Genomic DNA, 25061 nt, shown 5'->3' on the forward strand with positions numbered 1-25061 from the left:
GCTCTTTCTAGCCATCCTTCTTAGGCATGGAATCATGGAATTCTTGAGGATGCTTCCAGTTCAACCATAAGATGTGATGCTTATATTGGAAAGGACCTATATGCACCATTTGGTCTCATGGTATTATCAAGTATCCTGGTTTTACTGACTTTAGAACAAGGAAATGTCACAGTCTTGGAAACAACCATGGTAAAAATTAAGATGATCACTGCTTTGAATACAAGTATGGTGTCTAGCTACTCTCTTGACAGCCAATGTGGATTAGTAAGAGGATAGTGTCTGTTGACTGCTGCCAATACTTTCAAGTGGACCGCTGGCAGATACACTGAACTTTCTGTACAAATTAGTTCACATGTACAAGTTTACCCTGGCAGAAGTAGACATCTTATGTTAGAATCATCCACTTGGAATACAACTTTTAAAAAAGATACCTTGTCTGATAGGCAGGCAAATAGCACTATTTCACATTGTAATGAAGCTAACTATTTTTTATAATACATTTTATAAAATTCTGTACATACTTTTGACTTAAACTTTAATATATTTAGTTGGGCATTTTGTGTGACAAAGGGAGACCAAAGGTATTGTTCTTACGGAAGGGACTTGGTCTAATGCGATGGCTCCTTGGTTGAATGACAATTTCTTGTGAGCTGTTCACTCCTCCAGGGCCTGATCAGATCTGAATAGAGTACTAATGACAATTCCTGGATTTCTCCAGAGGTTGGCATGAATTTATGAATGAACTGTCTTATAGTTTCTTGCAGAGCTAGAAAACAGTGTTAGCCTTCAGACTCCATTGTCTTTCTTATCCAATGTTTTTCCAGCAAGATATCATGGGATTAAATTACTCACTATAGTCACAAAATGATTTTATTTGTACCTGTAAATTTATGCAAATTAAATTAAATTGTTTTAATTTACGTAATATTTTTATACATAATTCTCAGCTTTTAAGGATGACTTACACATCTTGTTTTTCTACTGTCGTGTGAGAATATCACAGTCTAAGGATACGTCATTGTATAAAGAAAAATAAAAGTCTACCAAAAAAGAAAAAACAAACCTCAAATTGGAAAAAATGACCATGCTATTGAAGAGTTTTAAGTAGGAGGAATGACATGACCAGATTTGCATTTTAAAACAAACTATCTGGCCAAGAAGTGGAAAGTGGGTGGGAGACAGTGTAAGAAAGTTTGCTATGAAGATTTACACATTAGGAAATGAGATGAATAGCACCTGTCAAGGAGGCTGAGAAGGAGCAACCGGAGAGAGCTAGGTATCATAGAAAATGGGCAAATTGACCAACCAACCAACCAACCAACCAACCAACCAACCAACCAAACAAACAAACAAACAAAAAATTGGTTAAAAGTACGAAGTTGTGGAGAGGTAAGATACAAGCAACTATGATGGGGAGAGCAGCAGAATTTAAATTGTAGTGATTGGAGGAGGGCAAAATATCGATGGCTCTAGGTATAGGAAACTTCTTTGACTGCCTGTGATTTTCTCTCTTGCCCCGAGGCCATCTTTTTTCTCTGCCTGCAACATTCTGATCCAGCTTCCATATAGCTAATCTTATTCACCCTTCAAGGGTCAGCTTCCATGCCACTTCCTCTGGGAAGCCTTTCATGGCCCTCTAAGTCTGAGTTAGGGAATGCTCGTCTGGGCTCTCAGAATCCTGTTATTTCTCCTGTTATTATTAACCCTGATCAACTCTGTGATTATTGCTTTTTTATTTCTCTTATCCTTCAATAGACTGAGGGCAGAGCTGAAGCTTTTACCTCTTGCACCTAGCACAGTGCCCGACACATGGTAGGGACTCAACACTTATTTGAAAGAGTTAATGAACTTCGTCCTGAGTCAACATGAACCCAGATCTTTCAGATTATGGGAGAATCAAAATGCTATTATTAATAATAACCAAGCTAGCTCCTTCTCTTACTTTGAAGATTATTAGGGAAATGGGTCTACTTAAATGTATAAAGTCAAAGTTTAATACGTGTAGTATTTTAGACCACATTTCTCTTCCCATTTCCAAGTTATCTCAAACAAAAGGTCTTTTTGGCTGTCAATTTCTTTTGACTCTTGGGGAATCAAATCTGGTGCAGATATTTCCTCATTTAAATTATTTATTTTCAATCAGCTTTTATTTTGTGCCTTTTAGGATCCCAGCACTGCTGGGCGCTGGGAAAGGCACTCTTTCCTCCCAGTTAGTGTAGGCTGTGGAAATCACCTGCTGAAGGTGAGACTGGGCAGGACTCGGGTCACCTTAAAGATGTTCTCACAATCTCTCCCATGTCTACCAGAGAATATGCTCTGAGCCTTTAAGTGCTCGCATACTCTCAGAGACAACTTGAATGCTCACTCAGGAAAACGAGGAAGCTATAATTTGGCTAATAAATGGATTTTCCTCTACTTGAAATGTTTTTATTGCCTGAATTGGATCATCTCCCATATAGGATGTCATTTTGGCAAGGAACGAATCTGTGAGATTCCTCTCACAAGTCTATCAGGTTCAGTGGGCAATTTAAATGAATCAGGCAGGTGGGAGAAAAGACAATAAAGTTGAAATTCAATATTAGAGAAATAGATGCTAGAAGTATTGTAAACACTTTATATGGCTAACAATTGAGCTAAATGGAACACAGTAGTATGTGTGTGTATATATATATATATATATATAAATTGAAAAAATGTTCCCTCTACTTTATCTCCTTGCATTTTAAACTAACATACTGTCACAATTAAGCATTCTATCTTAAGAATATTTTCTCTGACATTTTGATTGAGGTGATGTCTAAAGAAAACATACTTATATTAACCCTTATAAAACTGTAGACAAGGAAGCTCTCTTTATTTTTCTTTAAGATTATTTCAATTGTTTATCATTCTCTTGCTCTAGATAGTGAGGGGAGGGAATTTGGGTACCAGACTTCAAAAAAATTAACCAAATAACCACATAAAAACAACTGTCTTTATTTTTTTAACTCCCTACATGGAAATGAACGGGGATTATAGTAGTGTACCACAGAGAGGCTGAGCCAAGTCTCAAGAATCAGGGAAAGGAAGGTCTCCTTGAAAAAGAAATACATAAACTGAGACCTGAAGGATGAGTAAGATTTGGATTACTAATTGTGGGAGACATGACTGGGGGAGAGGGAGAGTTGAGTGGTGGAGAAGACGAAAGCTTTGAATTGGAAGGAATGTATTGCTCTTGACAATCAGAGAGAAGGTCACTGTTGCTGGAGCTAGAGAGGCTGGAAGGCTCAGGTAATGCAGGGTCTCATAATCCAGGTAAAGAATATTGGACTTTATCCCTAGAAGCAATGGGAAGTCATCCATACTCTCTGAGCAAGGGGATGGCATGATCACATGTGTTTTGAAAAAAGTCACCCAAGGTCCTGTGAATAGGGGTGGTTGTGGGGGAATGCCAGTTCTATTCAGTGTTGCAGGAGACAGATAACTGGAGCTCAAACCATGGTGTTGGCAGTAGAGAGGGAGCAAAGTGTAAGAATTCTAAAGTACTTTGAAGGTATAAAAGCCAGAAATGAGGAAAGACTGTAGGTCTCATCGATTTCTGGCATGAACAGTTGGGTGGTTGGCAATGCTAAGGGATACAATTTGAGGGTGTGATTGGGGAAGCAGGTGCTGCATGAATTTGTTTTGCAGTTGCTAAGTGTGCGAGTCTTGTGAGTAGATATTGGGAGAGAGCTCTGAGCTCTGGGATGTTGGTGGTTGCAAATGCAGAGTGAATGGGTTCACCTAGGGACAGTAGGTAGTAAAAGAAGAGGACCTAGATTAAGAGGATAGATCTCAAGTTAAGTACTCTTACCACAATAAAATTAAAAAATTTAAAAAAAGGGAAGACGACCTAGAGCTGAGCTCCATAAAGTTTCAACACTGAGGTTTGGGTAGAGTGGGAGGAAACATTAAGTGATGCGGTGAGGGATCAATTTTGAAAACTGGGAGGAAAACACGGAGATTGTTATATCACCTAACTTGGAAGAGAGAGATTCAGGAAGGGGAATGTTTCAGTATGGAAACTACTGAAATGTCCTTTGAGAAGAGGTCTACAAAGCATTCATGGAATTTAGCAAAACAGAAGTCACTCATGACATCAGCAAAAGTTTTGCTAAAATAATGAAGTTTAATCCACATTGGAGCAGGTTGATGATAATATTAACATGGTACCCACTCTGTGCTAAGTACTGTTCTATGTGCTTTACATATACTATAGATTAATATTACTTGAGTCATCGCCACTGAGGGTGTGAGCTCAATGGGCTCCAGTGTATGAGAGAAAGTTCTGGTATCCCTTGCTCTCTAAATCTAGGAAGAGAACAGATTCTGATAGGGAGGGAGACTTGTGAGATGGAGAGAAAGCTAGAATCAGAGCAAAGCAGAGAGCTAGCCTGGCCAGCAGCCTGCAAGGTATAGGTTCAACTCACACATACCGGAATTGGAAAGGAGATCTATTTATTTTATATCTAGCATGTGATAAGAGGAATGCTTTCTTCCATTTTGGCACAAGGTTCTGGAATGTCCAGTCACAACCCTGGTATGCTATTAAGAGATTTCATATCCTGAACTTTCTGCTGGTTCATCAGCTCTGAGATAGTCTGAAAGGGAGCAAAAACTAGCATCTTTTTTATAACAATTAAAATCTTTGGATTTATATAATGTGACATGATGTGTGGAACATTGTTTAGGTCTTGGCATAGCCGTGAATGCCTAGGGCAGAACACCAAAGAAAAAAGTCTGTTTTGAAAGCTTTCTCAGAATATATCTGAGGGAATTCGCTAGTTAATGCAAATACATGTCCAAACAAGTACTGGTTTGCTTAGGGAGTACACAGCACTGGCAAGCCTCACTTGGCATGAAGAGCGTGAGTAATGCTTCATTTTAATGAGGGATCTTGGGGGTCTATAATGAAGACGATGTGGTATTTCCCACGTGTCTCTTTGAAACTCGGGCTGATTTTACCTCCAGTGGAAGAAAAACCATCGGAAAATATGTAGTTCCTGTAACCTCTGGGGCTTTACAAGATTCAGATAATTTAACGGCATATAAGTGAATTCGTGGAAATATATCCAGAGTTCCCAGAGTAAAAAAATTCCCTTCCCATAGGTAAGCAAATGTGAGTGCAAAATAATAAGAATGTATTTTTGGGAGGGAAGAGTGAAGGGCATTTGAGGCTTAAATGCTATAGGCACTCCCAGGTGTGTTATGAACACTGCAGCGTCCTTGACTAATTGTGTAGCTTCCCCACATGGCTCTTCTGAAAGATAAGAGTCATTTGACCATCAAGTTCACATGCATAAATTTTTAAGATGTAATTTCACAGTCATACTTGACCCGTGAGCCCTGTTCATTTGGAGCTTTCCTGTCAGAGAAAATGAAGACGTAAGGTTTTAGGTGGAAAAAGAAAATCTAGACAGTGACTAGGAAAACAAATGGTCCCCAGTCCTCATAAATGGTCTTTGACTAGTCCATGAAGTGGCAGATGGAATGAACATTACTGCACGTTTGTTCTGAGGTCTGCAGTATGGATGACCCTTAGAGCTGGTCATAGAGTGTGACTTCCTAGAAGCAGATTCCCTTTCTGTTCAGATCTGGGACATTATGTGAGCATTCATGCAAAGTATGTGAGGAACTGGGCCGACCTTCATTCTATATTTCGGGGCTGGCTGGAGCCAAACGCTGCATGGACACTGGGCCTTCCAAAGCGCTCCAGGAGCTTGATGGGATTGAGTACAGTTGGGGAGCGGGTGTTGGAAGAAGGTTCTTCAGTCCTTCAGGCTTAAAGGAGAGGACAGTGACCCAGAATTCAGGGCAAGAGAGTCCTGAGAGATAAAAATGCTGGTGGGAGAGACCTCTGCTGTGTAAGCTAATATATCAAAGAGAACTTGGAATTATAAAGAGAAATAAGAAATTTTCTATCTTAAGATAAACAATTTTGAAACATGAAAACATGGTAAGAACTGCAATTAATGTGTAATAAACTCATTAGGCAAAAAGTCTTATCAGATAAATTTGGAATCTCCCACTTGGGATTTATTCATGCCCAATAGACAAATTAGAGATTTATCCCAATTTAAAAAAACAAAACAAAACAAAACCACTAAATGCATGCTATATGTAATAACTAATCTGGAATAGGTTTTAAACTGACTCATGTATATTTTCACTTGTTTCCTATGAAGTTTAAAATCATTTCTCTAAGAGGTCATTTCTCCCGTCCTTATTTGCATTTGCTGCAACTCCCCCATTCCCCAACAAAAGCAACAACAAAAAATCCCAAGCAAAAAAAGCCCTTAAGCAATAAAATTGATGTCCAAGAACAACATTTAGTTTGAAAAAGAGTTGAAAAATGTAGCCTTGGAAGAACCACTGCTTACATGGGATTGTTCAACAAATTCCTGTTGTGTGAGGTTTGGCATATACTTTCTAAAAATATAAGCATCTGGGGAAATGAGACAAAGCCCAGGTCTTGGACCAAATGAGGCACGCAGCATGAATCTGTTAGTGATTATATCCATAATGAAATATGTGCCCAAATTTAGCAGTGCAAAATCTAATACAATACGAAAGCCCAGCAGGCACTGTCCTTACCATAATATATAGCCAAGAGAGAAGGTACATATGGTAGTGAGTCCGCTGCTCCTGCTGGGATACCCATGGTGTGATGTCCTCATCTCAATCAATATAAAGGGCAAAACTGTCGTGTGCTGAAAAAGAACAGAGACCAGGTGACACAGATTCTCATCATCGCCCATCCGTAGTGGTTTTGCCTTGTCTCCGGTCAGAGAATGGATAGGGTAAATCCCTAGCGAAAGCAACACATCAGAGAATAGCGTGTGGACACAAAAACAAAGAAAGCGTCAATTGCTTCATTGGTGTTTTGCTTTTTATCTTAATTTTTGAAATTTTACTTATGCATTTTATAAAAAATTTCTATAACACAGAAAGACATATAGGATAAAAATTGGAACGTTAAGAAAGGAATAAAAATAACCAGTGTTAATATTTGGGTATATGTCTCTCCCCTCCTTCTTATACATATTTAAGATCATACGGTGCATTAATTTTATTTTAAATTGTAGCATGAGAATTCCTGATATGCTATTCTAAAAATCCTTCTGAGAATATCAACCCTAACCATAGCTGCTTAAAATTTCACCTTATAGATGTACCAACATTTATTTAACCAATTCCTGTTGTTGGACAGTAAGTGGTAAAAGATTTTCAATTTTTCACTTGTAAAAATATAGTAAATATCTTTGTAGAAGTCTTTGTATGGATGTCTGAACGTTAAATTAGTTTCTTGTAGTCAAAGGCTATAAAGATTTTAAGGATGTTGATACATATTGCCAAATTAGCTTCCAAAAATAAGGAACCAGTTTGCACCAGCAGTTCCAGGATTTAGATATGATGTTTGAAGGCAGACACTAAAGAAGCTGGGTGGAACATTACCACTTGTTTTTTGGACCCAGTGGCTACTCTATATGCTCAGTTCAGGGAGCCAGGTTGAGGATGAAATTTATCTTCTCCACATGGTAGGAAGAAAGGAAAGTCAAGTGTTGTTGGTATTGAAATTTGGTGGACAGATATAAGGGACAAAGAACTTCTTAGGTAAAACTAGGTTCAGGATATAGATTTACCTTCTAACATTGTAGTTTCCCAAGAGTAAGAAGATGACAGAACTAAGAAATGAACCATCAGCAAGTCTGAATTCTATTTAGTACCCCCTTAACAGCTATGAAAAATTCTTTGTTCTAGAAGCTCTTACTTTATTGTTTGCATATTCAAGGAAAGGGCATCTTTTGAAACCCTAAGTATTATAGCAAAATGGAACCAGATTGTAGGTAGGCCTTGTCAGGAAAAGACATAGTGGGGATATCAAGGTGAACCTTTTTGGAGCTTCTTTTTATATTCATAGAAAAAAAATAGAACAAGATTTTGTAAGAAATATTAAGACTGGTGCTTGGCTGGTGTTGCTCAGTGGTTGAGTGTTGACCTATGAACCAGGAGGCCATGGTTCTATTTCCAGTCAGGTCAGGGTACATGGCCAGGTTGCAGGCTTGATCCCCTGTAGGGGGCATGCAGAAGGCAGCCGATCAATGATTCTCATCATTGATGTTTCTATCTTCCTCTTCCTCTGCCTTCCTCTCTCAAGTCAATAAACAAAAGAAATACAAAGACTGGAAATTCTTTGTCTTAAGCATTCTTCTCTAGATAACTGTTCTGACTGCCAATAGATTAGTAATTAGAGTATGGCATTCCCAGGATGTCAGGTGGGTGATTCCACAGTTGGGTAACTTTACCTTTCTTTATCCCTTGTTTCTCTATTATTGTCTTAAAACAGTATAATTAGCTCTAAAAGGAACCATATAAAATGTACATGTGTGTTAATTCAGAGACAGTATGCATTTTAAAGATGTATTTTATTTTTGTTGTTTTTTTCCCACCTATTTACCTCAGATGACACTGGCCTGGAATTTCAACTGCTAACAATCTATAATAATAAAAGGGTAATATGCTAATTAGATTGGACATCTTTCCGGACGTCATTCTGGATGTCCTTCTGGATGAAGTCGGGGCCGGAGCGAAGCCCAGGTCCCAGGTGCCGGAGGGAAGATGGTGCCAGCAGCTGGAGGAAGGAAGGCCTACTTTTGCACAAATTTTTGTGCATTGGGCCTCTAGTACTTTTATAATGGTTCATTCATGTAAAATTAAAATATATGGCTAGCAATAAGGCCAACTGTTATCAAATTTTACACAAAAGAAAAATCCATGCAAATAAAATGAAGATAGTGCTGACTCTGACGACCTGTGTGGGTTATATGATGACAATATTATTTTTGACTTATTAATTTATTTTTAATAAATTAAACAACTAAAGGCCCAGTGCACGAAATTTGTGCACTCGGGGGAGGGGGTCCCTCAGCCCAGCCTGCGCCCTCTTGCAGTCTGGGAGCCCTCGGAGGATGTCTGATTGCCGCAGAGGCGAGAGAGGCTCCTGCTACCACTGCTGCACTCACCTGCCGTGAGCCCGGCTTCTGGCTGAGTGCACTGACCACCAGAGGGCAGCCCCTGCATTGAGCATCTGCCCCCTGGTGGTCATTTTGTGTCATAGCGACCAGTCATTCCTCTGGTTGATTGGCCTATTAGCCTTTTATTATATAGGATGTCTAAACTCTACCTCTTCATCCATTGTCCCAAGCTGAGAAGAAAGTCTTTCATTTTTCTATAAAGTTATATAAGTTCAAATAATGAATCTGAATATTTTTAATCATCCAGTTATCATTACGTTACCTGGCTTAGTTGCTGATTATCAGATGCCATACCTGAAAGTGTTAGAATGTACTTTGATGGTGCTAGGTAGAAAAGCCCTTTGAAAAATTAATATCTTTCTGGGTTACTTCATCATTGGCATCATTACTATTTAAAAGGAACTACTTGTTCCATCAGTGACATAACCAATGACAAAAGATCTTTTTATGGCTAACTGTGCCTGGGCCAGTTTGGCTAGTGGCAAATCTCAGGAGAAGATTTTTCTATATCAGGGTAACTTAGCAGCTTATCATTCAGAATTTCCAGGCATTAGAAGATGTATATCTACCTCTCCAAAAATTTATCATGCACATTATTTTTACCAATACACCATATATATTAACAAAAGTAAAAATAGTGCTAAATATTTATAGCAAATATAAATGTTGCCCTGCAGGTAAAATTTTATGAATTAGAACAATTGTAAAACTCTATAAATGGTCCTGCTGAATCTCTGAGTAACCTTTAGCAGCTCAGTTATAACTCGAAATCTGTAGCAGCAAGAGGAATACTTGCTTGAGAAGTAAGGTACAAGAAATCCAGGTCTTATCTACTGTGCTTCAATGACACAAGAACCAAGAAGGAAATATTCAAGACCATCAACTTTCCAAGAATGGTAATCTTATGTTTTGCTCACTGTGCTATTTGTAGCACTTAGACAAGAACCTGGCACATAGGAGGTGATCAATAAATATTTGTGGAGATAATGTATTTAATCTTCAAAACAGCATCTTAAGTGGGAATTATTAAATACATTCTGCAGATAAGGTAATAAAGACTTGGAAAAGGGAATTATCTTGCCCAAAATCATAGAGCTAGTAAGTCTGGAGGTAAGGTTCAAGACCAATTCTGTCTGTCTCCAAATCCCATACTCTGTTTTCTACATTAGAATTATATCTTTAAAAGATTTAAGTTAAATAATCTTTGATTCAATAAACCTGTGAAAGTACATGATTATAGATCACTATGTTGCCTCTCAACAGACCAGAACTATTTTTTGGTTGAGCCTCAACATAAACAAAAAGGTCTTCACTGTAAAAAATGTATTTTGCTAAATGTGTTTTTGTGTTTTTTTTTCCTGTGGCATATAAGCATTCTGAAGGAGCTCTTAAGAAGTGTCTTGGGCTGTTTTCTGTAGTACAACGTCAACAGAACAATTGCCCAACCGCTGAGTTACTGAGGTTTGACTGTTTTTTTGTGCCAAGTGAGATGGAGGGTTGACAGCCCAAGGAGTAAATCCTTGATCTTCCTTAGAAACTATGCACCAGAAAGGACTGGTCTAGTATGTATCTCATCCTAAGCTCAATGTTCCATTGCTGCTCATTTTAATGAGACTGTATTTGAAAGAATGTGGTAAGGAGTGAGCAGGTGGGCAGTAAGGAGCGAGCAGGCAGGTGGTTAGGAGCAAGGGGTCCTGGATTGTGAGAGGGATGTCTGACTGGCAGTTGTATATCCCCCAAGGGGTCCCGGATTGCGAGAGTGCGCAGGCCAGGCTGAGGGCCGCCCTTCATCCCCCATGCATGAATTTCGTGCATCAGGCCTCTAGTTTATAAATAATATGCTAAATGGAGAAAGAAACCCACAACTACAAAGTGCCTAGAGCCTACAAAAGTAAAAAGTCATAATTCAGCCTATTATGTGCTATCTGCTTAAAAAATATATTCTTAATTTAAATTTTTTCTTAAATAAATGTATTTAAAGGGAAATTTATGGAACTTATAAACTCGCATAGATGGATATTCTTTGTCATAAATAGAAAACAACCACAAATACAATGACAATTAATTGATCTTAATAAATATTCACTAGATATGTTTGCTGTTAAAGGCTCTGATCCTGAGGCCTGCTCTGTAGATGTTAAGTAGGGATGTTAGTAAGTATTAGAGGGCATAAAAAACACACTAGCATGCAATAGAGACTCTCCTAAATGGAATCGGGAGGATTGAAAGATGATTGAGAGGGAATTACCTTTTCACTCTGTGACTCAATATTATTTAATGCCAGGTCTCTGTGCCACATACATTATCTTGCATGCCATCAGGGGTACACAGCCCATGCACTAGAACAGATTGTCATAAATTTTAGCTGTACTTTCTAACTGCTAAATTATTTGATTTATGAACAGATGTTCTTTTATCAGAAAAATGGAGAGATGGATGAGGAGAACATTTAGGTATCGATGGAGGATTTAATGGGATGTAACAGGATTAAAGAAATGCATTTACACTACACCAGAAGGATCTGGACTTGCTACTGGGAAAAACATTTTGATTATCTGTGATGGCTCTCAGTAGCCTATAAACTAAAGGCAAATTTGAGAATAAATTATGCTGTGGAAAAAATAGAAGAATAAAAACTACGCTGTGTGATGATATGAATTCAGGGAAGTAGAGTGGATGGATGAATCAGGGGAACAGTCAAGATTATTTTACAGCTCTAGACTCTAGAATTGTAATCAGAGTATATATTATAAAAGTAATAAACAAGATATGAAGACAATATCTAATTGCTATTTCTCTGGTCTTTCTCCTCTCTCCAAAATATTTTTAAATAGGAGAGTACCGATCCTATACCATAGGAACACCAGATACAAATAGTTTTCTTCCTTGGAAGCAAAACCAGCTTTTGACTGTGAGGTACGCCGGCCCAGCCCCCGCCTAGCTGAATAGTAAGAGAGCTGGCAACCCGTGTCTGCTTATTTGCATCTGTGCACACAGGCGGAGCTCTGGGAGTGCTCTCAAAGTAACACCTGCATCAGATCACCAGGTGAGCTTGTTAAAAGTGAGACTGCTAGGTCTGCCTCCGGGGTGCCTGGTTCACTCGCCATGGAGTATTGCTCCTGGTTGTCCCCACGTAGGTAGACCACAATTCGTGCCTTCATGTTTGTGAGGCTATCTAGGTTTTCTCTATCCCTATGATGACTTTTGATCATAAATGAAGAGCTAAAGGATAGCCATATGCATGTCCATGTGTGTGCACAGGTGGCACTGAGCACCTGCATTTTTGTGGGCATGCAGGATGCGGGCAAGGCTAGAGATGCGACTAGACTTGCCTGGGAGGATGGGGTGAGGGAGAGTCCCTGGGATGTCCTGACAAGTTTACAGGAATGTCACAAATAAAAATAATCTGAAAAACTGCTCCAGGATACAGAAAGTGGTACACTCCAGATTGTAACTTGAATATTTTGCTTACATTTATACCTCTCAATCCCCTCCAGAATAAAAGGGGATTAAAAAATAGAAACTTTTCCTTCTGTAATAAAGCAAGAAGAAATTTCCAAGTGTGAAGATAATGCCCCTTGTATTAGCAAACCATGATCTAAAACGACAGAAAGGATGACGTCAGAAAAACTGGCAAAGATTATGAAATGCTGACTGCTCCTAACTTTCGCAGAGCTCCTGGGCTCTCCACATAAGTCAAATGTTTGGTGACAATGGAAAGCAGTGTTGGAGGGAGTATGAGCAGAACTGGGCTGGGTCTTCCCCTGGGTTAATTGTAAATTCAGTCAATAGATGTGGCAGGTGTCAGTGATCTCCCTGGCAGCTTGGAGACAAAATAAAGGCGGTGCAGGTTCTAAAAAACCCATTTCTTAACTCTGAAAACCTGACCAAATGTTTTATCGTGCCACCAGAAACTATCATTATGAATCTTACTAATTGGTCAGCCAGCTCAAAATTTGTAATCCTGCCTCATTTTCTTCAGGGTAGAGAGATTTTAGTGCTGTGAATGATAAGGACTTGCATGTCTTAACCATGTAGTTTCCAGGAACTTTCTCTTGTCACAGGCCTCCCTCTCCTAAGGGCCGAGGTGCTGGTTTTAGTGGGACAATCAATGCCTGTGCAATATGACAGGTTCTCCCCAGAAACTGCCAGAGCCTTTTTGGCTGGGCTTTTTTGGTGTGGTGTTGGATGCCGTTCCTGCTGGCTGTCACGTCAGCCGGAGACACTCTGAAACAGGCATCTCAGAACCATGTTAGAAACGTGACTCAGCATCAGAAACAGATCCAGATGGAACCAATATTTACTCAGTGCCAGTATGTTCCAGGCACTTCCAAGACTCTGTACGGGCATAATACTAAATCTGGGACCCATCCAGTTCTAACATTAGTCCCAACAAGTCCTGGGAGATGGTTCTAATAATTAGGCCCAATAAACAAAATAATGATGTGCATTAAACCAAGACATGCATATCTTTGCAATTAAGAGCAAAGGAAGCATCAATTACACTAGGTGAGTGGCACCCTGTTACTGGGCTGTTATTTTTCATTTAAAAGGCATTTTGAGGGCAGTTCATATCTCTTGCTGCATCTTCCTAATGAAGGTGCCCACAAGGTGTGGAGGGTCTGTGGCATTATGAGGGCTTCCGGTGTGGTGCCTCTTTCCAGTCCAGCAGCTGTGGGCCACCAAAGGGAAGGCTTGTGCATGTGCTGCCCGAGATGGCTCACATCGGACCTTACAATGTGACAGCAACTTTAAAGTGATTTAAAGGTATTCTCGTCTTACATGAGCATTTTACAATTCATATTTGTAGTTCTCACAGAATAGCACCTCTAATGACTGCCCTCAGACGATCAAAGGATTATGATATGATGAGATAGATGCAGACGTGGGCACTTATGATGGTGCAGTGGCCGGAGTGATCTGGTCTGTTTGGGTGAGTCCAGGAAAACTGTGTGCAGCAGCAAACATTGGAACTGGGATGATCAATGTGACTAGGGCCTCTCCAGCAGAAGAAAGGGTAAAGGAAGAGTTTCATTCACAAGGCTTCCCATAAAAGTGTGTAAAGGCGCAGCATGGACCCCTGAGGGGACTGTCACTGTTGTAGGACATGAAAGAGCATGAAGAATTGAGTTTGCCCATGTGAGGCAGGCATAAGCCAAATCATGGAGGGTTTTCATTTGTCCTATAGGAAGCAGAGAAACTTGAATAAGCTTAAACCCCTTCCATGGAATGTAAGGTATACAGGGGTAATAGTTGGATATTAATAGCAGAAAGAGCAAGTCTCCATAAACCTTTGTTCAAGGACCATGACAGTATGACTTTCCCTTACATAAACTCTATTTAATGAGCAATTTATTTTTAAAAAAAGTTCCTGGCTGCAAAATATAAGTAAATAAAAATACATTCACTTGAGGTACGCCAGCCCAGCCCCCAACAAAGTATTCCCCTTTGTTTTGTCTGAAAGCACAAGAATTATATTTGTTACAGAAAAGGGGAATACTTTGTCCCTAACCATATCTATATGGAACCAAGTCACCAAACTAAAGCTGTTTATTCACAAAAATATATAGAGGCATTAATTTTTTGAAGTGAGAAAATAGTAACACATTTGCATTGACTTGTAGAATTTCATCACACTCCTCTGTCAGGTGTACAAGCTGAATCTTCAAACACAATGACTTCAAATGGTTTTAATTTACTCTTGTTTATGATAAAATAAATGTTATTCTGATTGATTGGCAAATGTCTACTAGCAGCAATAAGGGCAATTATGTTTGACATGAAGACATTATAAAATCTATAACCCAAACCTTTAAAGCCTGATTTGAAATGTCAAATTTGACTTATGAGAACCAGTTATGATCCTGCTTCATGCAAAAAGCATTAGGTTAATGCCGGAGCAAAGTACTGTTGCCAAGCGTGCACTGGCATAATTAATCAGGGATATTTCAGAAACGAGTCGTCTCCAAGAGGTTATTGATTTACTGTCACGACACGTTTTTTTATGGCTGCACTAGTGCTCTTGCGCTGGGATGCACTGGCATGCATTTTTCAGTGACTAAGCCTTGATCTGTCCTCCTGGATCCCTGCACTGACATCTGCAAGCACTCACATTTGACAGCCTCATGCCTGAGTGTGGTGGCTTCCAAGTTGATTAGGATTATTTCAGAGGGATTTGGACTAGTCTGAGTATAATCGAAAGCAGAGAGCCATGAGTCTCCAGAGAGTGACATGCGCCCTGCAAATGGCATAATATTAACAGAAAATGTACATGGGTATACACACATACATGCAGACACAGACATGTATACATCCATGCATACACCCATACAACACATACTTGCAAGCACACAGCCATGCAAACACATGAAGGATATACTCTTGCAAACATACATGTGGACACATACATGTGGACACATTCATGCACACATCCATGCACACACATCAATGCATAGACATCCATTCAAACACATATATGCATATACACACATCCTAACTTATTTAAGGAATAGGGAACATTTTAGTTTTAATCTTGAAGGTCATTTCTATTATCTATTAAACTAAATCCAAGCCCTTACAGAAGCACTATTTTAAACAATATAAAGCAGCTATAACTTAGCTCTTGTTTACAATGACTCCATGACATAGGTAATACTGTCAGAAGGAGCCCTTACAGCACGGAGTAGTCAAATGTTCTCTCACAGAGTAGAGTGGAAAGTCCAGGGAGAAGGAGGCCATATAGTTCATGGCTCAAACCTTTTTCTCTGCAGTCTCTTAAACAGAAAAGGACACCCTTTCGACACAAGGCAATACTGATATTTAGAAAAGGGTGGATGGGAAGATAGGTGAGGAGAGAGGCCTCTAAGAAATGGATGAGATCTGTTACCTTGGACACAGTGTATCAAGTTCAATGTCCCTTCTAGGTCCTTGTTCAAGCTGCATTTCCCTGCATGTCTTGCTTGGGCTGCATTAATGATTATGTGGCCACCATTGAGTCCAGATAAATTGGGACTCGAGTGATTGCATAGGCTCTTTGTGCTGTGGGAAGTGGAGAGAAGACTGTGCTAGTGAGCTGTTTGCCATTAGCTGGCCACATAACTTCGAGCCAACTGGAGCCCTTCTGGACCCCAGAATTATCTGTAAGCGTCTGCAGCAGCAGACAGCAGAAATCCTGCTCAAATCTTGGGAATTTGGGTTCATATACTAGAAGACACATTTCTGTATCAAACCCTTCCTTCCTCCCTCTGCCGCTGTGTAAACTTTCAGTTTAAGTATAACATATATACAGAAAGTGCACAAATAATAAGATTCCAGGAGATGAATGTTCAAAGTGAACTCACTCCTGTAGCCAGCACCAAACCAAGTGACACAAGTCCCCCACAAGATCCTTTCTACTTCTTGTTACAGCTAATCTCCTTAGAGGTGACCATTGCTCTGACTTCGAACACCAGAGAATAGTTTTGTCTGATTTTGAAATATACGAAAATGAAGTTATGCCCTATGTATTTTTTTGTTGCTATTCCTGGCTGTGCTTGCTCAATATTACATTTGTGAGCTTCATTCATGTTGAGGGGTGGAGTTGCAGGTTTCCATTCTCATTGCTGTATGGCACTGTATGTGTGAATACAACAGTGATTCATCTGCCTTACTGCTGGGGACATTGCGGTTCTCTCCAGTTTGGTCCTTTAGGAAGTGTGCTGCGATGAACATTCTTGTGCATTTTTCTTTTGGTGAATACATTTGCATTTTTCTAGGGTACTTAACCCAGGACAGGAATTGCAGATATGACTCTAGCTATTTAGCTTTAGTAGATAATGTCCAAAAGTTTTCCAAAGTGATGGTACCAATTTACACTCCCCTCAGCAGTGTATGAGAGTTTCACTTGCTCCACATGCTTATTCACCCTTGAGACTGTCTTTTTCATTTGTTACTCTCATACTTTTGCATTTTAGTCACTTGCATCATTTAAATTATAATGTAATATTCCTAACATGTCATCTTTGGATGCAAGCTAACCCAGATTGGTTTAGTGTTGCAGGTCAGGTTCCCCATGAAGCACACTTTGGGATGGGAATCAGCATGCAGAAAACTAGTTAGGGAGCTTCTGAGGATCAGCACCTGTCAGGGGGAAAGAAGGAAGTGTGAGGCCGCAGAGGGAGAAGAGTGCCTGTGATGCAGTCTCAACGAGGGCCTTGGCTGACCCCCAAGAGCTCTGAAGAGTCTCTTGCCAAATTGGGGTAAGAAGTTTGGGTCTTTCCGCTCTTGCGTGGACCAGTTATGGGATATGGACCACTCCAGGGAAAGGGGCCTGAGCTGTGGGAAAACAGCTCCCTTCAGATGAGATGGTTCCTGGAGATGACGGACAGTGCAGAGCTGGAGAGGACAACACTCCCAGCTGCTGGGAAATGAGCCCTTCAGTCCCGAAGGGGACCTGTGTCGCACACTGCAGCATTTACCGACCATGGATGGTCTTTGTTCAAGTTGAATTTTCCTGCACATTCCATGTTTTGGCCACACAATCATCAGTGCAATAGGATTGAACTTCTGTGTGTGCAATGCACCGAGGTAACACCTACAGCAACAGAGACTGACAATTCATAATTGCGTTGCAGGGTTATGGACACACTGACATCAGCATTTATAGGGACTAGTCAGCATATGGTACTGCCTAATTTGGGGCTATAAAGTCAGCTACTGTAATTTAATATATGGTCATGCATGACTAATAAGTCTATTTGACATCACTTTTAAAAATTCATTATCTGTTTGTTGCTATTCAACACCTTCTTCAGCTGAATAAGGCGCATAGTAGGCCATCTAGTTTTGGTCACTATGGGTCTGAGGCTCTAGGAACAATGCCAGTCCTATGGACAGCAGAAAGCTTACCCCTCGTGAGACAGTGCACTTGCACTTGGGAAGCGTGGCTGGAGGAGAACAAAGGTCCAGGCTCCACATGTAGGTCACACTAATGACCTTTGGTTTTACTTTTCCTTAAGGCCTTATGCTTTGTTATGTTCGCCCATGGACAAGATTTTAAATGGCTTTATTTCTCAAATCTTATATCAAGTCATAACATTCCCCACTTGAACATAATCAATCAAGGACATATATAGGGGGGCAAACGAAGGTTTATAGTTGTGAGTACATGTAACACAGAGTTTATTCTTATATTGTTATTTATTAATGATTGTATTGTTTTCCATACAAACAACCCACTTTGGCCCCACCCTGTGTTTTGGCCCATTTCGGGTCAGCATGAGATCAACAGTATTACTGCACTCGACTCATAAAGTTGAGCCAAATTGAAGAAGCCTGACATTTTCATTAGCCCCTGCAGCCTAATCATGGGGAGACAGGCATTTTTGTAAGCTTAAACACAGCTTGTGGACTCCTCCCCACACCTCTCATGTTGGCTCCTAGGCTTCAGGTCCCTGCTCCGCGAATGTCTTAGGTGAACAGGAAAACCCCAGTGTATATGGCGAGTAGTGGAATTTATGTTTCTTCACCAGGGGACTTCCTTTGGTGGAGACCGGACCTTCGAGGGCTGGCCATCGGCTGTTGTTCTCAGGTCCATCCTTGGCTGTAGCCAGCGTATCTGTCCCGCTTTGACAGTCATAAATCCTGTCAGAGCCATAAGTCCTCTGGGAGCCATTACAGAGGGAAGCAGGATGGGGTCAAAGCTCACTTGGAGCCTTGAGAATCTTCTCAGTTGGAAGAATCGGAGAAGAGGAAGGGAGAAAGGACGGGAGAAGAGCTGTTCAAAGGTCTAAGACAGTGGTCGGCAAACTCATTAGTCAACAGAGCCAAATATCAACAGTACAACGATTGAAATTTCCTTTGAGAGCCAAATTTTTTAAACTTAAACTTCTTCTAACGCCACTTCTTCAAAATAGACTCGCCCAGGCCGTGGTATTTTGTGGAAGAGCCACACTCAAGGGGCCAAAGAGCCGCATGTGGCTCGCGAGCCGCAGTTTGCCGACCACGGGTCTCAGATAAGGAATTGCATGGGTTGCGTGAACTGGATGTAACAGCCAGTTCCTGGAATTACTGGGGCCAGGAATAAAGTGAGCTGGGGTCATAAAAATAACTGCATGCTGTGTTAGACGAGGATTGGCAGCCTATGGGTTATACAAGTGGAACAGACTCACAGTATAAATCGATCTAAATATTGATTCAATAAATTGATTCAAATAATGTCTTGATAAATTTGTGCATGAAATTTACCGGGAAAAGCTAGGGTGCATTAAGACGATCAGGTGTCCTTATTGTTAAGAGAGACAGATAAGCCCTTCTCCCACTTGGCTGAACTGGTCTGGCGTCTGACCCTCTGTGGTGACTTTCAGTCCAGGGGAAGCAACAGAGCTTCTGGCATTTGAGCAAAGATGTGAGACTCCTTCAGATCCTTGAGCAGATGTTTTGCAAAGGAAGATGAGGCACAGGGAAGGGAAGGGAGGGGAGAGAGGCAGGACACTGGCAAGGGCCAGGGTCACTTTTCTAAGTCGTGTATATTCCTTGAGGTCGAGTCCCTTGGCTCTGCTTACCTCGGTCCTTGATCATATTATTGGAACGATTCTTGATAGATCATCTCGGTTCATTTCCAGTTAATACCTGCAGTGAATGGGCCATGATCTTCTCCTGGTTTCCTTTCATCCATAATGTCTGGCACATTACAGATAAGCAGGATTCTAAATCAGAGTAATGAGGAGAAGCGTCACTGAACGATCTTCGGACGCCCCTGGTGTGGTAAGGGCTGGAGAGTGAGCAAAGGAAACGCAGGCCTTAAGAACCACTGACTCCACAGCCTCGCAGGGACAGCCGGGCAGGGACACACACAGGGTTTTCAGATAGTAGGTGCTTTGCACATTTTTGGGAAATGAGGAAATGAGTGAGGATTCTGTAGAAACACTGTGGATTCCCAAGGCATGAACTGAGTTGTCTTCTGTCATTTTAAGTTCACAGCGGGGATGAGGGAGTCTTCCTAGAAGGGTCTCTCTCATAAAGCTTTCTCTCGGAGTGAGGTATATTGGGCTCAGCTCTTGCCAAATTTAAATTGCATCCATGTTAAAGAGGAAAAAAGGCTTTAGCACATTCCGTTGGGGAATGGAAACAATTTATTTTGTTTGTTTCTAATGGAGAGGGTTTGCTCCAAAATCTCACTGTGAGGTCTGAGAATCTGGGTTGAGGACCGCCAGGCAGCCAGAGGGAGAGGGAGAAAGGGCTGGAGGGAGAGGGGGAGGAGGCATGGAGACCTCAGCAGGTGACAGAAACAGCCGGGGCAGCCAGTCGTAAAGACAATGCATGAAATGCAGCGCCTGGGTTTAGGTCAGGAAGGAATATTTAGCAAAATATTACATGATCTGATGTGCTTTCACGGTTCTTCATTTTTTCTTCCAAATGCTTGTTTGGTGTTAAAATGAAAACCTTCCTGTGCTGTTCAGCATAGCCAACTGCCATATCTTTTCTTATTTTCTCTCTCTCTCTCTCTCTTTTTTTTTTGCAGGGGTTGGTGAAGAGGATGATTGTTTTTGTCTTGCCTTTTCTCCTTGATAGTCAGAAAATAAAACTGCCAGGCTGCCAGTTCACCTTGGGAGGAGGAGGGGAGCGGAAGGCACAAATGCAAATGACCTGGACCAGAACAAGAAGTGAGCGTTCGGAAAGACTCTCCGGTTTCCCAACAGGAACTGGATGATGAGAAACATAAGCACAATTTCTAATCTGCTGGTGTCCCCCAAAAGCTTTTATTTTAGAATATAATTTCTTTCCAGAGAATGGGCTGAGTCTCCTAACAAGAGCGGAGTGTTGTCATTGCGAAGCTGCTGGTGTCAGGCACCAGCCTCGGGGCTACCATGGGCGCATAAATAACAAGGAAAACGCATCCTTCCCAGAGTCCCCACGCCATAACGAGCCTGCTGGCGTGGTCAGTGATAGACGGTCTCTTTATTTTCAGCAGAGAGCAGAATGCTTTGGGTCTTTGAGTTATTGTTTGATTGCTTGATAGGAACCAATCAATAACACCCAGGTAAAGTTTGCCGCAAGGCACATACTTCCTAGCACGGGGAGACCAGCTGTTGTGAGGTTCTGGATGGGTGCCAGTTTCCAACCGGGGAGTCTCAAGGAAGTGGTCCTGAATCTGGGGCTTTGTTTGGATTTCAATGGAACATAATCGGGCGACATCTGGTCCCCCACCTTGTGCTGGCTTGGCCACACTTCCTCCGCCATGGCTCTGGGCACCTCCTGCAGGGCTCCCTGTGAGTGCCAAGTGCCCGTGCCCTGCCTGTCACCAGCTGCCAATCAGTTTTTCACAGTGGGGGACCAAAAAAAGAACTTGGGGCCTTGAAGACACCTGCTGAGAACCGCTCATAAAAATGATCTTAAAATGCAATTTGGGTCCCACTGCCCCACAAGTTACTGGACACAAGACAAAAGAGAATTACAAAAATAACTTTGTGGGGAGGAAAAGCTAGCAGAGGGGATGAGGAGATGTGCAGGAAATTAGCAGTGTGGGGCACAAGGCAATGGGAAGGTAGAGAAGGGGTGAAAGAATTAATGAATAAAGATGAAAATAAAGAAATTCATGGAAATACATGCACTCTTACTAATAAGCAGTTACATTAAAATGAAAACCCATTTTTGCATGTGAAATTAGCAAAGCTTTCTTTTAAAATAAGAATACTTAATGTTGCAAGAAAGGGGAACAGCGCATACGCGTGAATGCTGGACAAGGAATACATTACCACCACTGGTTTGAAAGCAGATTGGCCCTATTATCAAGGGTCCTAACCCATTTCCCAAGGACTGTAATTGGACTTCTGAGATCTATGCTAAGCAAATAAAAATCAGCCCAAATAAAACAAATAAACACAAGGTAAAAACACACCCTTCGTCAGCTTAGTAAACAAAGATATTTTCCCTGAAACCATTTACAATAGCAAAATAATGAAATATTATCTTAATGATCTACAATGAGGGAATAGTTTTTAAACTAAGATATATGCACTCAATGGATATTACATAACCATGAAAAAATATTAAGAAAAATACTTATCATATTTAGGCATCAAAGAACATCAAATAATACTTATATTATCATATTTAGGTTTAAAACTCATTTGTAAAACAACCTAAAAGGAACAGATTACAGTCCTAGCTGATGTGGTTCAGTGGGTAGAATGTCAGCCTGCGGACTGAAGGATGCCGGGTTCTATTCTGGTCAAGGACATGTACCCAGGTTGCAGGTTCGATCCCCAGCCAGGTTGCAGGTTCGATCCCCAGTAGGGGCCTGAAGGAGGTAGTTGCTCAATGAGTCTCTCTCATCATGGATCTTTGTATTTCTCCCTCTCCCTTCCTCTCTGAAATCAATAAAACCATATTTTTTTAATAAATTGAAGGAACAGATTACAATGTTAACAGTGATTTCCTTTGTCTGAAAGATCATGAGTGATCATCTTTCTTGTATCTGCATTGAGATATTTTTCAAATGTTCTTTACCTGTATGTATTACTTTATTATTAAAGATAAAGTCATATAAATTTAAAAAGAATACATTAGAGAAAATGTGGCACAGGAAAATATTAGCATATAGTGCTTTTTGAGGAAACACAGAAATATGAAGAGATAGGACACAACTTCTAATAAACTGAGAAGAACAGGTGAAGGGCAAGTGAGCAAGCTCCCAGTAGAATCAGACATAAAATCGGAGTGAGGAGGTGGAAGGTGCATAGGTAAGTAATAAGAAAGGAAGAAAACTCAGAGAATGCCAGGACATAGAAAAGGAAAAGGAAAAGGAAAAGGAAAAGCTATCCAGTCAAATTGAACAGTTGAATGTTGATCACTTTTGCTTTGCTAGAGGACCATTGAAAAATGCTTGGTCACCATAAGTAATGCTGGAGTAAGGACATGTGACTTCACATGTAGAAAAGTCAAAGACAATTGGGCTGAGTAAAGATGATGCACTAACCTGATTTCCCTTATACACAGTCATGGCCAAAAGAGTCATGGTACTTTAGGTTTGAAGTTTTCAAATAAGTCCACTGGAACATAAGTGCCCTAAGGAATATTCCCTGTAGCTGTCCTCCTGCCAACTAGATTTGTATCCTCCTGCTTATACTCTGGCGTTAATTTTATGTGTAGTATTTGAGGCTAGCTAAGCAGATTTGTTCGAGGAAGCATTTAAAGGGGAGAAAATGAAAAAGGTTTGCAATAACAATGCATTGAAACTTGACTTTGAAAAATTGACCACAATGTTTAGCCAGAAAATGTATATTGCCAACTCCCATCTATGATCCCCCTAATAATTTTCTGTGCCTGGATTGGTCCTTTGGGAAACTCTTAGTGCAGACCATAACTGTTATATGTCCTTCTAAGATCTTCCCCTTGCTAGATTGGAAACCTTTTATTAAAATATATTTTTATTGATCTCAGAGAGGAAGGGAGAGGGAGGGACAGAAACATCAATGATGAGAGTCAATCAGCAATAACCTGCCTCCTGCCAACCCCCCTCCAGGGACTGAGCCCATAACCCAGGCATGCGCCCCGACTGGGAATCGAACCGGGACCTCCTGGTTCATAGGTCGATGCTCAACTACCAAGCCACACCAACCAATCTAGATTGTAAACCTTAAAAAAAAATCTTTAATTTTTAGTTTTGTTTGATGTATATTGGTTTCCCCCGTCTTTTTCTAATCCTGCATAACATTGCTTCCTTCATTCTAGAAATCCTTAAAAATCATTTCTTAAAACCTATATATGATCAAATAGTAGGTTCATGTGATTCTTGGCAGTAGTTTCCTTCATGTGAAGGCCAAAGGCTTCCCCAAATGTCCTTAATTTCCCTACCTCTGCTCCCCTTTTTGCTTTGCAACTTGAAAAAACCCCGATGAGATAAAATAGGGCAGTTCTCATTTTCCGCAACATCGTAAATGTAAGGCAGGGCTGTGAGTTTGTTCGAGTTTCTCCCACAGGAAATAAATCTTCCTACCTCTCACTTGTGGATGGAGCCTTCAATTTCCTGGAGAAAAAAGTACCGTGGCAATGATGTCACCCTGTTTTAACAGCATGAACTATTTAATATTTCCTATGCTACTTGGATTATATAACCCATTTACCTTCCCCTGGTACAGTTTAAATTTGCAAGTAGATTTAATATAGAGATGTTTTTGCTAAGCTATATTATGAAAACACTTCCTCTTGTGAATTCTTAGACTGCCTTCTATTATTCATTTCGCTGAAACATCCATGGCTGAGCTGCAGCAATTGCTGAAAGGCTCTTAGCAGCAGCTCCTTGAACATGTCATCCAATTCTCTTTTTCAACAGCGGGATAGGTTAGATACTCTCTCATAACTCACACGCTTTCTGAAAGATAATCATTGAGAGAAATTGACCATAAACTAACCCTTTGCTTTTCCCAGAGTCCAAGGATTATCAGTCAACTTAAATTTATGGCACTGATATCAAGGAAGGAAAAGAACTTCAAGAGGTTTCTTAAATCATCGCGAAGTTAGAGTTGTTTGCTTAGCTCATTGCTCTATGGAAGGTGTCCTTAACTAGATTTCCTCTCATGAGGCAAGGAAAACTCAGAGTTAATGAGGCTTCCTCTAACTTTCTGCTTTTGTAAACTCAACCTGTTATGGGATTAGTTTGGTGATGATTTTATTTCTCCCAGGTGTGTTAAAAAATGTTACACTCAAGTAGAAGGTCTCACTGTCTCCATCTAACCCCTTCTCCAATACAACTATGGCCTACATATGCTGCAGAAATTGTTCAATTGGCCTCTGGGTCACTATAGATGAATCTTATTGTACTGAATAGGCAGCTTCAATGGTGTAAATCCCAAAATAAATTAATCACTAGCCATTTTTCTTTTTTTATTTTGCTATTGCTTTTCTCGTGTTCTCTATCCACTATCCAAACAACTGCTTAAACAAGACATTGACAATTTTTCCTGACTTCCCTTTGGATTTCTGGCTGGCAAAACTGGATAAGGAACACTGAGAGCGGACCAGGTTTTG

The 25061-nt window shown here is 40.6% G+C and overlaps 1 protein-coding gene across 13 annotated transcripts in view; it reads right to left on the reverse strand.

The window, feature by feature from the left end:
• Positions 1 to 25061, reverse strand: part of AIG1 (androgen induced 1) — a 200822-nt gene that overhangs the window by 30837 nt on the left and 144924 nt on the right. For 6 of the 13 annotated variants that reach the window (XM_054722151.1, XM_054722150.1, XM_008161759.3 and 3 more), the window contains one exon: positions 6613 to 6728. The exons of the other annotated variants lie outside the window; for them this stretch is intronic. In XM_054722151.1, the coding sequence (XP_054578126.1) occupies positions 6613 to 6728 (116 nt within the window). The remainder of the gene's footprint in view (positions 1 to 6612; positions 6729 to 25061) is intronic. 13 annotated transcript variants of the gene reach the window in all.

Source organism: Eptesicus fuscus, chromosome 10 (assembly GCF_027574615.1).
Source record: "Eptesicus fuscus isolate TK198812 chromosome 10, DD_ASM_mEF_20220401, whole genome shotgun sequence".
Taxonomy (NCBI): Eukaryota; Metazoa; Chordata; class Mammalia; order Chiroptera; family Vespertilionidae; genus Eptesicus; species Eptesicus fuscus.